This window comes from Symphalangus syndactylus, chromosome X (genome assembly GCF_028878055.3).
Source record: "Symphalangus syndactylus isolate Jambi chromosome X, NHGRI_mSymSyn1-v2.1_pri, whole genome shotgun sequence".
Classification (NCBI taxonomy): domain Eukaryota; kingdom Metazoa; phylum Chordata; class Mammalia; order Primates; family Hylobatidae; genus Symphalangus; species Symphalangus syndactylus.
In genome coordinates, this window is record NC_072447.2 from 31,128,352 (window position 1) to 31,142,676 (window position 14,325).

Sequence of the window (14,325 nt, forward strand, 5' to 3'; positions counted from 1 at the left end):
ATCTTTCCTTCATTACCTTTTATTTGTGTGACCTCCGGCAGGTTTCTCAATTTCTCTGTTTCAAATGACTCACTGGAGGAAAAGATATACCAATAACACCTGCCTTATAGACTTATTGTAAGTACAAAATCAGGGAATCCCTTATCAAACATTGTAGACAAGCATCTACAACTGTGTTATTTAATATGGTAGCCACTTGCCATGTGTGGCTATTGAGCACTTGAAGTGTGGCAGTGTGGCTAGTGTGACTGAGAAACTGAATTTTTAATCAAATAATTTAAATAAAAGGCTTCAAACACTGTAAAATATTTTCTGTTAAATGCAACCTTATTGATTTAGTAGGACCACATTTCACTTCAACCATTGAATTCTGTAAGACGAGGGTCAACAACCTTTTTCTTTTTTTTTCTTTTTTTAAATTTTATTTTATTATTATACTTTAAGTTTTAGGGTACATGTGCACAACATGCAGGTTTGTTACATATGTATCCATGTGCCATGTTGGTGTGCTGCACCCATTAACTCGTCATTTAGCATTAGGTATATCTCCTAATGCTATCCCTCCCCCCGGCCCCCCACCCCACAACAGTCCCCGATGTGTGATATTCCCCTTCCTGTGTCCATGTGTTCTCATTGTTCAATTCCCACCTATGAGTGAGAACATGCGGTGTTTGGTTTTTTGCCCTTGTGATAGTTTGCTGAGAATGATGGTTTCCAGCTTCATCCATGTCCCTACAAAGGACATGAACTCATCATTTTTATGGCTGCATAGTATTCCATGGTGTATATGTGCCACATTTTCTTAATCCAGTCTATCATTGTTGGACATTTGGGTTGGTTCCAAGTCTTTGCTATTGTGAATAGTGCCGCAATAAACATACATGTGCATGTGTCTTTATAGCAGCATGATTTATAATCCTTTGGGTATATACCCAGTAATGGGATGGCTGGGTCAAATGGTATTTCTAGTTCTAGATCCCTGAGGAATCACCACACTGACTTCCACAATGGTTGAACTAGTTTACAGTCCCACCAACAGTGTAAAAGTGTTCCTATTTCTCCACCTCCTCTCCAGCACCTGTTGTTTCCTGACTTTTGAATGATGGCCATTCTAACTGGTGTGAGATGGTATCTCACTGTGGTTTTGATTTGCATTTCTCTGATGGCCAGTGATGATGGGCATTTTTTCATGTGTCTTTTGGCTGCATGAATGTCTTCTTTTGAGAAGTGTCTGTTCATATCCTTCACCCACTTTAAAGGGTCAGATAGACTTTGTGGGCAGTATGATTTTGGTCACAACTACTCAACTGTGTTGTTGTAGTATGAAAGTAGCCATGGACAACATGTAAACAGAGGATCATGGCTGTGTGCTAATAAAACTTTATTTATAAACACTGAAATTTGAATTTTTAATTTTTTTTATTTTTTATTTTTGAGACAGAGTCTCACTCTTGTCACCCAGGCTGGAGTCTGCAGAGGCACGATCTCAGCTCACTGCCACCTCCGCCTTCCGCGTTCAAGCGATTCTCCTTCTTCAGCCTCCTGAGTAGCTGGGACTACAGGCCTGTGCCACCACACCTGGCTAATTTTTGTATTTTAGTAGAGATGGGGTTTCACCATGTTGGTCAGGCTAGTCTCAAACTCCTGACCTCAAATGATCCACCCGTCTTGGTCTCCCAAAGTGCTGGGATTACAGGTGTGAGCCACTGTGCCTGGCCTGACATTTGAATTTCATATAATTTTCACATCATGAAGTATTTTTCTTTTTTTTTTTGCAAATATTCAAACATTGTATTTGCGGGATGTACAGAAATAGGCAGCAGACTGGATTTGGTCCCTAGGTATACACCTAAGATAAATAAATTCATGTCCATCAAAAAACATTTATAAGAATTTCACAGCAGCTTTATTTACAACGGTCCCACGCTGGAAACAACCCAAATGTTTATCACAGGATAGTGGATTAAAATTTTCAATATATTCTTTTTTTTTTTTTTCTTGAAACAGGGTCTTGCTCTGTTGCCTAGACTGGAGTGTAGTGGCGCCGTTTTAGTTCACTGCAACCTCCACCTTCCAGGCTGAAGCCATCCTCCCACCTCAGCCTCCTGAGTAGCTGGGACTATAGGTGTGCACCACCACGCCTGCCTAATTTTTGTATTTTTTGTAGAGATGGGGTTTTGCCATGTTGCCCACACTGGTCTCGAACTTCTGAGCTCAAGAAATCTACCTACCTCGGCCTCCCAAAGTGCTGGGATTACAGGTGTGAGCTACTGCTCCTGGCTCAGTATATTCTTTTTTTTTTTTTTTTTTTTTTTTTGAGACGGAGTCTTGCTCTGTCGCCCAGGCTGGAGTGCAGTGGCACAATCTCGGCTCACTGCAAGCTCCGCCTCCTGGGTTCACGCCATTCTCCTGCCTCAGCCTCCCGAGTAGCTGGGACTACGGGTGCCCACCACCACGACCGGCTAATTTTTTGTATTTTTAGTAGAGACGGGGTTTCACTGTGTTAGCCAGGATGGTCCCGATCTCCTGACCTCGTGATCTGCCCACCTCGGCCTCCCAAAGTGCTAGGATTACAGGCGTGAGCCACCGCGCCCGGCCGGCTCAGTATATTCTTAAAAGTGGATTGCTCCATAGCAATGAAAAAGAATGAACTATGTGTACAATGCATTGGGTGATTATCACAGACAAAAAGGTTGTAAAATAAGCTTGTCACAAGAACAAATACTGTATATTCAATTTACGAAGTTCCATAATGGCAAAGATAATCTGCAAGTATAGAAATTAGTACAGAGGTTGCTGGGTGGAACAAAGGGAGGGGATTACTGGAAAGGAGCATGAAGGAAAATTCTGTATCTTAATTTGGGAATTTGGGTGTTGGTTACAGGGATATATATATATATATATATTTATCAAAATTCTTCAAGTGGAACACTTACAGTTCCCTATAAATCATCCCACCATACAGGATACTCTTTACATAATTTAAAAAGAAATCAATTAGTTGCTTACATTTAACATTATAATAATAATAAAATACAGTAAAATACAGATTTCTGTCCACAATGGCTCACATTCCCATGTAGCAACTATCAACTAGAGCTGTGCTGTTTCAGTATGGTAGCCAGTAGCTGCATGTGGCTGTTGAGCACATAAAATATGACAAGCAAATTGAGGTATGCAAGGAGGGTAAAATATACATGGGAGTTTGAAGGCTTAATATGAAAAAAATGTAAAATATTTCATTAATAGTTTTCAGTGTTGATTACATGTTGAAATGATAATATTGGGTTAAAATAGATTATTAAAATTTTGCCATTAAAAATGTTTTGAAATTGAAAATTTTTAATTGTGATAAAATACAAATAACATTTCCCATCTTAACCATTTTTAATGTATAATTCAGTAATGTGTAAATATAGTCACATTGTTGGGTAACTAGTTTCTAGAACCTTTTCACCTCACCTTACAAAATGGAAACTGTATTCATTAAACACCTTCCCATTTTCTTTTTCCTACCCAGCTCCTGGCAACTGCTGGATAGGAAACTGCCTTTTTTTTTTTTTTTTTTTTGAGTGCAGTGACGCGATCATGGCTTACTGCTACCTGTGCCTCCCAGGCTCAAGAGATTCTCGTGCCTCAGCCTCCCAAGTAGCTGGGATTACAGGCGCATGCACCACTACACCCAGCTAATTTTTGTATTTTTAGTAGAGATGGGGTTTTGTCATGTTGGCCAGGCTGGTCTTGAACTCCTTGCCTCAAGTGATCTGCCCACCTCAGCCTCCCAAAGTGCTGGGATTACAAGCGTGAGCCACTGCACCTGGCCTGCCCATCTACTTTCTGTTTCTATGAGTTTGGCTACTCTTGACGCCTCATATAAGTGAAACCGCACAGTACCTGTCTTTTCGTGACCAGCTTGTTTCACTTCTTCTTTTTTTTTTTTTTTAATGTGGCTCACATTCTTTTTTGGTAGATAACATTGAAAGATTGTGAACAGCTGCTGCCATTTTGATGGAACATGAGTTCTCTGCCCAGCACCCTCCACTCCATATTGTCTAGCTAATGAGGCTCAATGTCACTTGCCATTTATTATTGCATTTATGCTGTTTACATTTTTTCTAATGGATTGAGGAGATTGAGGTTTTTTTTTCTTTTCTTTTTTGTGTGACAGGGTTTCACTCTGTCACCCAGGCTACAGTGCAGTGGCATGATGCAGCCTTGAACTCTCAGACTCAAGCGATCTTCCTGCCTCAGCCTCCTGAGTAGCTGGGACTACAGGCATATGCCACCATGCCCAGCTGATTTTTTATTAATTTTTTTTAACAGAAGGGGTCTTACTGTGTTGTCCAGGCTGGTCTCAAACTGCTGGGCTCAAGCGATCCTCCCACCTCAGCCTCCCAAAGTGCTGGGATTACAGGCGTGAGCCACCACTCCCAGCCTAAAGTATTCCTAATATATCTGTATCTCTATCAAATATGGAAAAACAAAGGATTTTTCTCTTTTGTAGAGGGTCAAGTGTTTAAAAAGGAGCAGGCATAATTTTCTTTGTGGAAGGGAAAAATAGTCATTTATGTTTAATATACAAAGCATTTCTATGTTCAAAGAATGTAACCTAAGATACCATTATGAAACAAATTGTCATCTTGGATGGCCACTCTCATTGTCTCCTCAGACCCTCTAAACATTTAGTGTGAACTCTTACTTTGTTTACTGTGTGTTAATTCAATTCAGTTTGAGAGACAAGATTCTAACCAATGACTACAAATAGACCTTCTTCTTGACAGACATCATTGTATAGCAGATACTTTATTGATTAATTTTTTTCAAAGTTTCACTATCAAATTTTGTGTACGTGTGACTAGGAAAAACATTCAGCTGAGTATGGTGACTCATGCCTGTAATCCCAGCACTTTAGGAGGCCAAGGCGGGAGGATTGCTTGAGCTCAGGAACTTGAGACCTGTCTGGGCAATATAGCAAGACCCCATCTCTACGAAAAATAAAAAAAGAAATTAGCCGGCATGGTGGCAAGCACCTGTAGTCCCAGCTACTCGGGAGGCTGCGGCAGGAGGATCAGTTGAGTATGGGAGTTCAAGGCTGCAATGAGCTATGTTAGTGCCACTGCACTTCAGTCTGAGAGACAGACCTTGTCTCAAAAAAACAAAAACCAAAAACCAAAAACCAAAAAATATTCAGATTGAAAATTTACAAACTACTTTTACCTTTCACTTTTTAAAAGCTTGCATCAGTTTAAGGGAAATGGCACCTTCATGAAAGTTTTCCATGATAAGAATATTATTATGTATGGTTATAATTCTGTTAAGTGAGAGTTGCTTGGAACAACCTGACCAAAGAAAGTATGAGAGAAATTCAGCTATATTTTGTCTTTTGCTGTTTGGTGGCTGTCTGGGGGAGAGAGGTGGTTTTCTAGGCACATAGTTCTAAAGAAATGCCATAGACAGGGTGGAAGAATGTGTGAAGTGACAATGTCCTAGACAATATCTGGGAGCCCTACTTACATCCTAATACAATAATTGATATTCATAATTCAGTTAGTGTATTCCATTGTTCCTTGGAGGTATCTGTTGAATGCCAGTAAGACACTGGTCAGGGAGCTTATAAATACTGAGCATTTATTTCTTTTCTCCCTCAAGAAGTACTTGGAAGTAGAGTCATCCTTTTATGGGTAGATCAGGGTGCAAATTATTTTATGTGATCTTGTTTCATCTTTTTAGATCCTTTTTCCTGACTGAGCTGGAGCACATATCTGAGACCAAAACCATCGGATTAGTTTATATTTGATTTACTAAGAATCTAGAGTTTCTTTTCTCTTGCTTTTTTGCTTTTGAAGCCCATTCCTGCTTTGAGTGCTGGAGAGCTGCCCGAGATTGGGAAACATTAAGATTGGTTACTCTATTTATGTCTCTTGGGCCCTTGGCTGATTGATCACACAGGGATTTGTCATATTGCCTGCTTCTTTTTTTTTTTTTTTCTTGGACAGAATTTTGCTCTTGTTGCCCAGGCTGAAGTGCAATGGCATGATCTTGGCTCACTGCAACCTCTGCCTCCTGGGTTTAAGCAATTCTCATGCCTCAGCCTCCTGAGTAGCTGGGATTACAGGCGCCTGCCGCCACGCCTGGCTAATTTTTGGTATTTTTAGTAGAGATGGGGTTTTACCATGTTGGCCAGGTTAGTTTCGAACTCCTGACCTCAGGAGATCCACCCGCCTCCTCCTCCCAAAGTGCTGGAATTATAGGCGTAAATGAGCCACTGCGCCTGGCCGCCTGCTTCTTTGAATCAAATGTGAACATAGCAACTAAAAGTAAACATCATGTGGATGTTAGAGAACCAGGGGCCTTCTTTGCCTGGGGAGCTCTAGGATACTTGCTTACTGTTGCTAAGATGTTTTCTGGCCTTAGCACAGCATCAATCATTGAAAGTGCAGCTGTGTTTTTGGAATAGAGAGCTGATGGAAGTGCAAAGGCACACTGATGAGTATTATCCTGAACAATGGATACAGATGCAAATCATTATGCATAATCCATAATGTCCCCATTTTTGTAGGGTTTTGTGCTACGTGATTGTGTGTGATTTGATGTGCTGAGAACTAGAAGTGTGCCAAAGTATCATTTCCGCTTTCAGAACAGTTTTGTTAGAATTTTGAAAGATAAGTACATATACCAGACCATTGCTTTTCAACTCTTTGTAGCATTTTGAGTGGCTAATGGTTTTGACAGAAGAATGTGGCTGAATGATAGATTGATTGCTCTGACTTGATATTGTTTTCCTTATTCCATTATGAAAAGACAACCAGAGATTGGATGTGAAAATTCCTTAAAGAATTACATAGGGTGAGAAACTGTTCTACCCACTGTTCGCCACAGGAACAAGGGACCTTTCTGTAGAGCACTGGTAAAGTACCAGCTTGCCTGCATTCAAACCGTGGCTCTGCCACAGATGAGTTGTGTGATCTTGGGGACATTACTTAGCTCCTTTATGACTGTTTCTACTTTTGCAATGAGGGGGTGGTAATGATAGTTTTATCGTACAGAGTTGTTGTGAGGATTAAATGAGTTAATATTTGCAAATCTTTAATACTGTGCCTGGCATATTTAAGCACTATATGAATTTTACCTGCCACCATTTGTCACTTATTATTGTATTATACAATGTCATATCCTTTTTCTTGGTTGTTGGACTGAAGGATGAAATGGGAGATCAGTCCCAAATCTGAATTTATTCTGTGATTTGGCAACAGTGAAAAACGTTAAGCCAGAATACTTTGGTTAAACCATAGCATTTGAAAAATCAGGACGTTATTATAGGAGTACTCATTGTATCTAAATCTAAATTTATATTTAGTGCTCTGGAATTTTTCCTCAAAAATGATTCATCTTTTGGCCATCGAGTTCCCCTTTTTTGCAGTTTTTAAATAAAGTCTGACTAGAGCTTCTTTGATTTCTGATCCTAAAGAATTGCCTCTGCCTCGCTTTATGATGTCAAAGAATGATGGTGAGATACGATTTGGGAACCCAGCTGAGCTGCATGGAACTAAGGTTCAGATTCCATATTTAACTACAGAAAAAAATTCCTTCAAAAGAATGGACGATGAGGATAAACAGGTAAACAGTTTGATCAGACATGTTCATTTGATTCTGACCATGAAACCGCATGTAGCAGGGCCTCGTATCTACTGTTCAGCTTCCAGCAAATCTCACCATTTGGAACCCAATTAGACTTGGAAGTGAGCCAGTAAAGTTTTCTCCTAGCAAGAAAGAGAGACTGACGCATATGAATCACCACCAACCACTTAAGGGCCCTTTAGAGCTTACTTTAAAGTAGAATTGTGTCTAAAATAAGGCTACCGATTTAATACGTTTATTGATTTCACTAGATCAGTGGTTTTCTAAATGGATTCTTGGAAATGTAACTTCCAGGAGTTTTTAATAGGTTCTCTTCTCCAAAAAGAAGTCTGTAGAAAAGCTTTCTCCTATTATAATAAATGTGTTTGGAGAATGCTGCTTCATATTCCCTTGTTGAGGGAAGGACTAAATCCTCAGTCTTGGAAATTCGTAGTGCACATTAGCACGGTAAAAGCCCTGGGAAGTTCTGCAGTAAAGAGACCTGGAAATCTGTGTTTACTAAACTTCTTTCACCAGGAAATTCTTTCTTGGGGAATATATTTGGAATACTATCTTGGGAAATGCTGCCATTACCCATTTAGCAGGTTTGGAACCAGAATAGGGAGGATAGGCTTTTAAAATTAGACCACTAATTGCAATAGTCAGATGATGATTGGTGGAGACAACAGTATAAAATCTCAGAAGAGTGGGCCTATCCAGAAGAAGTAAAAGTCTACACATTAGTGTACCCTGCAGGCATCAAGGTATAGATCATACTTCCAGCAAAGATACTGAATCATGCAGAGAAGTCAAATTATGTTCAACATAGTGTCTTCTATAAGGTAAAGAAATTTATTGTAGGAACACTTGAGGCTGGGCACGGTGGCTCACGCCTGTAATCCCAGCACTTTGGGAGGCCAAGGCGAGTGGATCACAAGAGGTCAGGAGTTCAAGAGCAGCCTGGCCAACATGGCGAAACCCTGTCTCTACTAAAAATACAAAAATTAGCCGGGCGTGGTGGCATGTGCCTGTAGTCCCAGCTACTTGGAAGGCTGAGGCAGGAGAATGGCTTGAATCTGGGAGGCAGAGACTGCAGTGAGCTGAGATCACATCACTGTACTCCAGCCTGGGCCACAGAGCAAGACTGTGTCTCAAAAACAACAACAACAACAACAAAAAAAACAAAAACAAAGACAAAAAAAACACTCGAATGAAAATGTTTTTAAAATGCAATGAATATTAAACGATTATGTTGGAAAACTAACTTCTGTGACTTACCGTGTGTTGTTGTGTAGATGAGGTCTTGCTACAGAAGTTTTATATGGATAGTTAGGGGAGGTGTAGCACATCCTGTTAAACAATTCCATGTACTGTCACTTTCATAATTCTGACACATTTTAAACCAGTTCTTCAGGGATATATTTAAAAAGGAGGAGGTACAGGAATTTTCAGTCAATATTCTTTGGCATATTTTCCCACCAGCATTTGGAGAGGAATGAGGGTCCACTGTCCCACGGTGGTTGATGCCCTGGGAAATTTCCAGGCCCAGTCCCTGATTGTGTGAATGAGAGTACATCCTTTCACTTCAGGCTGAGTTTATGCATGCCTCACCCAATCAATGGGTGTGAGCTCATGCTTTAGAGCAAACATATTTTGCTTTTTCTTGAAGAAGATTATTTGATCAGTATTTCAGATTACATATTTCTCTTTAGACTAAGGGAGCCTATATATATAGTCTGTGGGTTGATAAAAAGCGTTGGTTTGGCTGGATGTAGTGGCTCACGCCTGTAATCCCAGCACTTTGGGAGGCCAAAGCAGGAGGGTTGCTTGAGCCCAAGAATTCAAGACCAGCCTGGGCAACATAGCAAGATCTCATTTCCCAAAAAAAAAAAAAAATTAGCTGTGTGTGGTGGCGCATGCCTGTAGTAGCTACTGAGGGGGCTGAGGTGGGAGGATTGCTTGAGCCCAGGAAGTCAAGGCTGCAGTGAGCTATGATCACGCCACTGTGCGCCAGCCTGGGTGACAGAGCGAGACCCTGTCTCAAAAAAAAAAAAAAAAAAGCACTGTTTTCTTGGTACTTGAGTATTCCAAAGTTACCAGTCTACTAGTAAAGTTTTTTAAAAAGAGGGAACCCAGCAGCAGATAAGGTTGCTTACTTTGCCTAGGGTTCTACATCAGGTTCATATTTGAATTGAGATTCAAATTGTAGCTTGTTAAGATTTCATCTTAGTGTTTGGGAGTAAGCTGGTTGGAATGGTTTACCTATAATGAATTGTTTTGCAGTCTCTCATTGTTAAAAAAAAAAAAGCTAGCATTTTACTTTGACATAGTAAGCTCCAAGAATATTAAGTATTAAGCATTTAGAAATATATATTTTAATATTCACATTTGCTGGAAGACTTGATAAGTATAAATCCAGGAAATAAATTTATTAATGAATGAAAATGAAATTTATCCACAGAGAGATCACAATTGGGAGCGGGTATGAATGTTATTTCATGTGATCAGCGTCTTTCATTTTCCAAAGGAAAATATTATTGGAATAACCAAAAGTGTTTCAGGCTGGTTTTAGTAATTTAGGTAACTCAGCACTGAGGAGATTTTATTCTCTGGGAGACTTTTTGAATCCTCAGACACTGCTGTTTAACCATGCTGCATTTTTGAGAAAACATTTCCCCCCATTTGTTAAACCAGCTGGGTCACCAGCAGTAGAATTGCGTTATGCTTCCTGACTGCAGCTCAGAACGCCAGGCTTGAGTGATCGCCTCTGAACTCTGATCTGGTTCTTTGAAGCAGGAAACACAGTCTCCCACGATGTCACCCCTCGCCTCCCCTCCTTCTTCCCCGCCTCATTACCAGAGGGTGCCCTTGAGCCATGGCTACAGCAAACTGCGGAGCAGCGCAGAACAGATGCATCCAGGTAAGAGGCGACCTGGGGGCCAGCTGTCCCAGGCAGTGTCTTAGAGACTCCTTAATTTACCAGGCAGTGATGCTTCAAGCTGCTTAATTTCCTGATTTAATTACCCCTGTCTTTGGAAACATGGCTCAATTTAATTTTATATTGTCAAGCTAGGTTTTTTAAAAAAATTGATTTAAACATATTTGAGTAATATTTCATCTCCTGGTCCTAGAAACTAGTTCGTCTTTAGACTTTTAAACAGCTAGATGATTTAATCTTTCATATACAGATTTTATTGAATAGAACATACCATGTTAAGGGCTTGTATTTTTTTGGAATTGTTATTCCTTTCTGCAAACACACCAAAGATATTTATATAGTAACTGCTTTAATGAAATTTCTTAAGAAATATAACTGCAAAAGCAAAAGAGTTGATCCAACCTTTGAAGACTGAGCACATAAATGAAAATATATAGGTCCTGTGCTTTGGAATAAGGATAAAGGAAGTGCTAGGGGTAGCATTTTGCTGAGGGGTATGTAGCATGCACAGTTGTGGGGTTGCCTTCTTGCTCACATTTATGCTCTGCTGGCCTCATTAGGTGGTAAAATACGTTAGTTCTGAGGATGACTTGCAGAGTTGACTGCTTAGGCTGCAGTGCCTAAAGCACTGGAAATTCACTGCAGCATCTTGTGCCTCCTGGGGTTCAGACTCCTAGTTTAAGATATGACCAATTAAAGGTATTCTAGAACTGGATATCTGTAACCCCGCCCCCCCCCCCCGTTTTGTGGACTGTGGCCCCAAATGACCCAGTTTCTGCAGGTTTTTACTGCATTAAAAATAGTGGTGACTTTTAGAGGGACACAGAAATAAAACTGCGTGCTAGGCTGAATAAAGAGAGGCTGTAATCTTGCAGAGAGAAGCAGGCGTGGCATAATGGCAATCGCTTTTGATTGGAAGCAGAAGTTGTGTGGGTTTCTGTGACTAGCTGTAGGACTTTGGGCAGGCCATTTAACATCTCTGAACCATGATTACCTCTTCTCTCTTAAAATGGAGTAACAGTATCCTAGAGGGGTATTAGAGGATTAAGTGAGAATGTGAGTATAAAATCTGTTTGGAAATTAAGTCCTATGCACGTGCAAGATGATGTTGCTAATGGATAGTAACAAAAAAATCACTGTCCTGTAACGTGAATATCTCAGTGGGGTTAGAAACTAAATGGAGTTGAGAATTCTTCATTTTCCTCTTATAGTTTCCCTGGTCTGATTTCCCTATTTTCAGGAGTGGGTTTGTTTTTTTTCTATTTCTAATCTTACTTGGGTTTGGAAGTTGGTTTTTAATTCACAGGTCAAACTGTTTTTGTTCTACTGAGTCAGCCTGTCAGCAAGTTCTACCTTTGGTATTCCTTAGAAAACTTTTCTGTTCCTCCTCCTTAATGCCCCGTTCCCTCCTCATTCCATACAAATTGGGCTTCCATTCCCCCAGTGGTAAGGAAGCAGCTTGCTTCTCTCCATCTTTCTTGACTCTCAGCAGCCTGTGCCAAAGCTGTCCATGCCTTCATTTCTTTTCATACTTTTTAAAAAGTGAGGTAAAATATACATATGATAAAATGTACACGTTTTATTTGTTCATTTTTGAGACAGGTTCTCACTTTGTCACTCAGGCTGGAGTGCACTGGCACGATCATGGCTCACTGTAGCCTTGATCTCCTCCCACCTCAGCGTCCTGAGTTGGTGGGATTACAGACATGTGCCACCACACCGGGCTAATTTTCTTTTTGTATTTTTTTGTAGAGATGGGATTTCGCCATGTTGCCCAAGCTGGTCTCGAACCCCTGGACTCAAGCGATCCGCTCTCCTTGTCCTCCCAAAGTACTGGGATTACAGGTGTGAGCCACAATGCCTGGCCATGCACATGTTTTAAATCTTCAATTTGAGTTTTAGCAAATGGATAGGCCCTTGTAGCTACCACTTTGATCAATAATTGAACATATCCATTATGCCAGAGATGACCCTCTCCGGTCACTCCCTGCCCCCTAATGCAATCACTGTTCTGATTTTCATCACCATCATTAGTTTTGCTTCTTCTAGAACTTCGTACGAATGAAAACACACAGAATGACTAACTGTACTCATATGTGTTTGCCATCTTTCCTTCAGCATAATGGTTGAAATTTATCTGTACTGTTGTATCAGTAGTTCATTCCTTTTTATTATTTAGTAGTGGGATATATTGTGTGAATGCATCACAGTTCGACGATCTATTCTCCTGGTGCTGGACATTTGAGTTGTTTCCAGTGTTTGGCTATTATGAATAAGGATACTATGAACATTCATGTATGAGTCCTTCTGTGACATATGCTGTCATTTCCCTGGCTCCTAGGAATAGAGTCACTCAGTTTTAGGGTAGTAGTATATGAAACTGCCAAAGAGTTCTGGTTTGACACTGAACTTCAGAGTGATGAAATCTTTAGGTTTTGTTTTTTTGTACACCTCCCCTTGGAGAAAGATGGTACTTCTAGTTCTTATTAAACCTCTTGTAAGGGGATCAAAGAATTATTTGTTTTGCATTGTATTGCATGTTTGGGGTTTCATTTGGGAAGAAAGAGAGTTGAGTAATAGCTACTTTTTAACCTTCTGAATTCAGATCCAATTGAGGAAGGAGCGAGAAGTCAGACAATTGATGGCCTGAATATCAGCTTTTTTATTACTGATATAGCTGATCAGCGCACGTGTCTTAGATTTGTGACCAGATGGGCTTTAGACACTCACCTTTCCAGTCACAGGCAGGCTTGGCCATCCCAGGTTTCCCACACAAGTAGGAAGAGAAAATGTGCCTCTACAAAAATGGCCCCCCATGCAGCTAAGTCTTCATCCAAGCCCTACTGATGAGATAGGTCTGTCTCTTCCAAGGGAAGGCCCTTGTAGGTGAGGGATAGAAGCCAAGGGCCAGATGGTGGACTGTTCCCCCATGTGTCTCCCCTGGAAGTAGAAGTAGAAGCTCTTATGGGAAGCAGAGGCATGTGGGATTCACTTCCTAAGGAAAGCCCGTGACCGCTAGCACCCCAACCATGTTGAAATCAGTTCACTGTGTTTCAAACCTTTTGGCAGAGAGCAATTGGTATTAGTGATTTAATTCAGTGCTCCATCAACACGGAATGATTTTAAAAATCCTACTTCTCAGAAGACAATGGCGGCCTACCAGCTGAGACTTACTTTTTAAAATTTGGATTATGTGCTCTCTATGTATGTATGTTTTGCAGTTTTTATATCTGTATTCATTCTTAGCAGGTTCTGAAAATCTACTTGATGGGTTGCCAGGCAATTGTTTTGCTATTTTAATGTGTGTTAATGTATTGTAACATTGTGTTCCAGTTACTAGGAAGAAATACAAAAAGCAGATGTGAGCCCAAGAGTGATTTATCATTCTTGATGTGCTATTGTTGTACCTTCTTTATTTTAAAAAGAGCAAACTATGTTAAACATGAGGTCATAATAGGCTGCTCTGCTCTCTACCTAATTTTATTTGTAAGTAAGCTACAGAAATAAAACATTTTACTTATTTATGTATTTTCAAAAACTTGAACTATTAACCTATAGAGATGAGAAAGAATTTCAACTTGGTGATAATTTCTGCTTTCTGTTGGAGCTCCATACTACCTGGTTATGTTTAATTGTCTCCCTGCCATATTGGTAAGGTCATTATTAAGTCTTCTGGAAATAAAAGGAGTGAAAACAACATACATTCGTTTTTGTGGCTTAAAAAGTTATTTTAAAGGCAGCAAAATTGTTTTTTAAAAGTTTGGTTATTG

At 40.1% G+C, this 14,325-nt stretch overlaps 1 protein-coding gene across 7 annotated transcripts in view; it reads left to right on the forward strand.

Moving 5' to 3' along the window:
* REPS2 (RALBP1 associated Eps domain containing 2) overlaps positions 1-14,325 on the forward strand; it is a 207,737-nt gene that overhangs the window by 65,967 nt on the left and 127,445 nt on the right. For 4 of the 7 annotated variants that reach the window (XM_055267321.2, XM_055267326.2, XM_055267324.2 and 1 more), the window contains exons 3-4: positions 7,469-7,617; positions 10,411-10,537. In XM_055267321.2, the coding sequence (XP_055123296.1) occupies positions 7,469-7,617; positions 10,411-10,537 (276 nt within the window). The remainder of the gene's footprint in view (positions 1-7,468; positions 7,618-10,410; positions 10,538-14,325) is intronic. The other 3 variants (XM_055267322.2, XM_055267325.2, XM_063634564.1) reach the window with 1 other exon arrangement.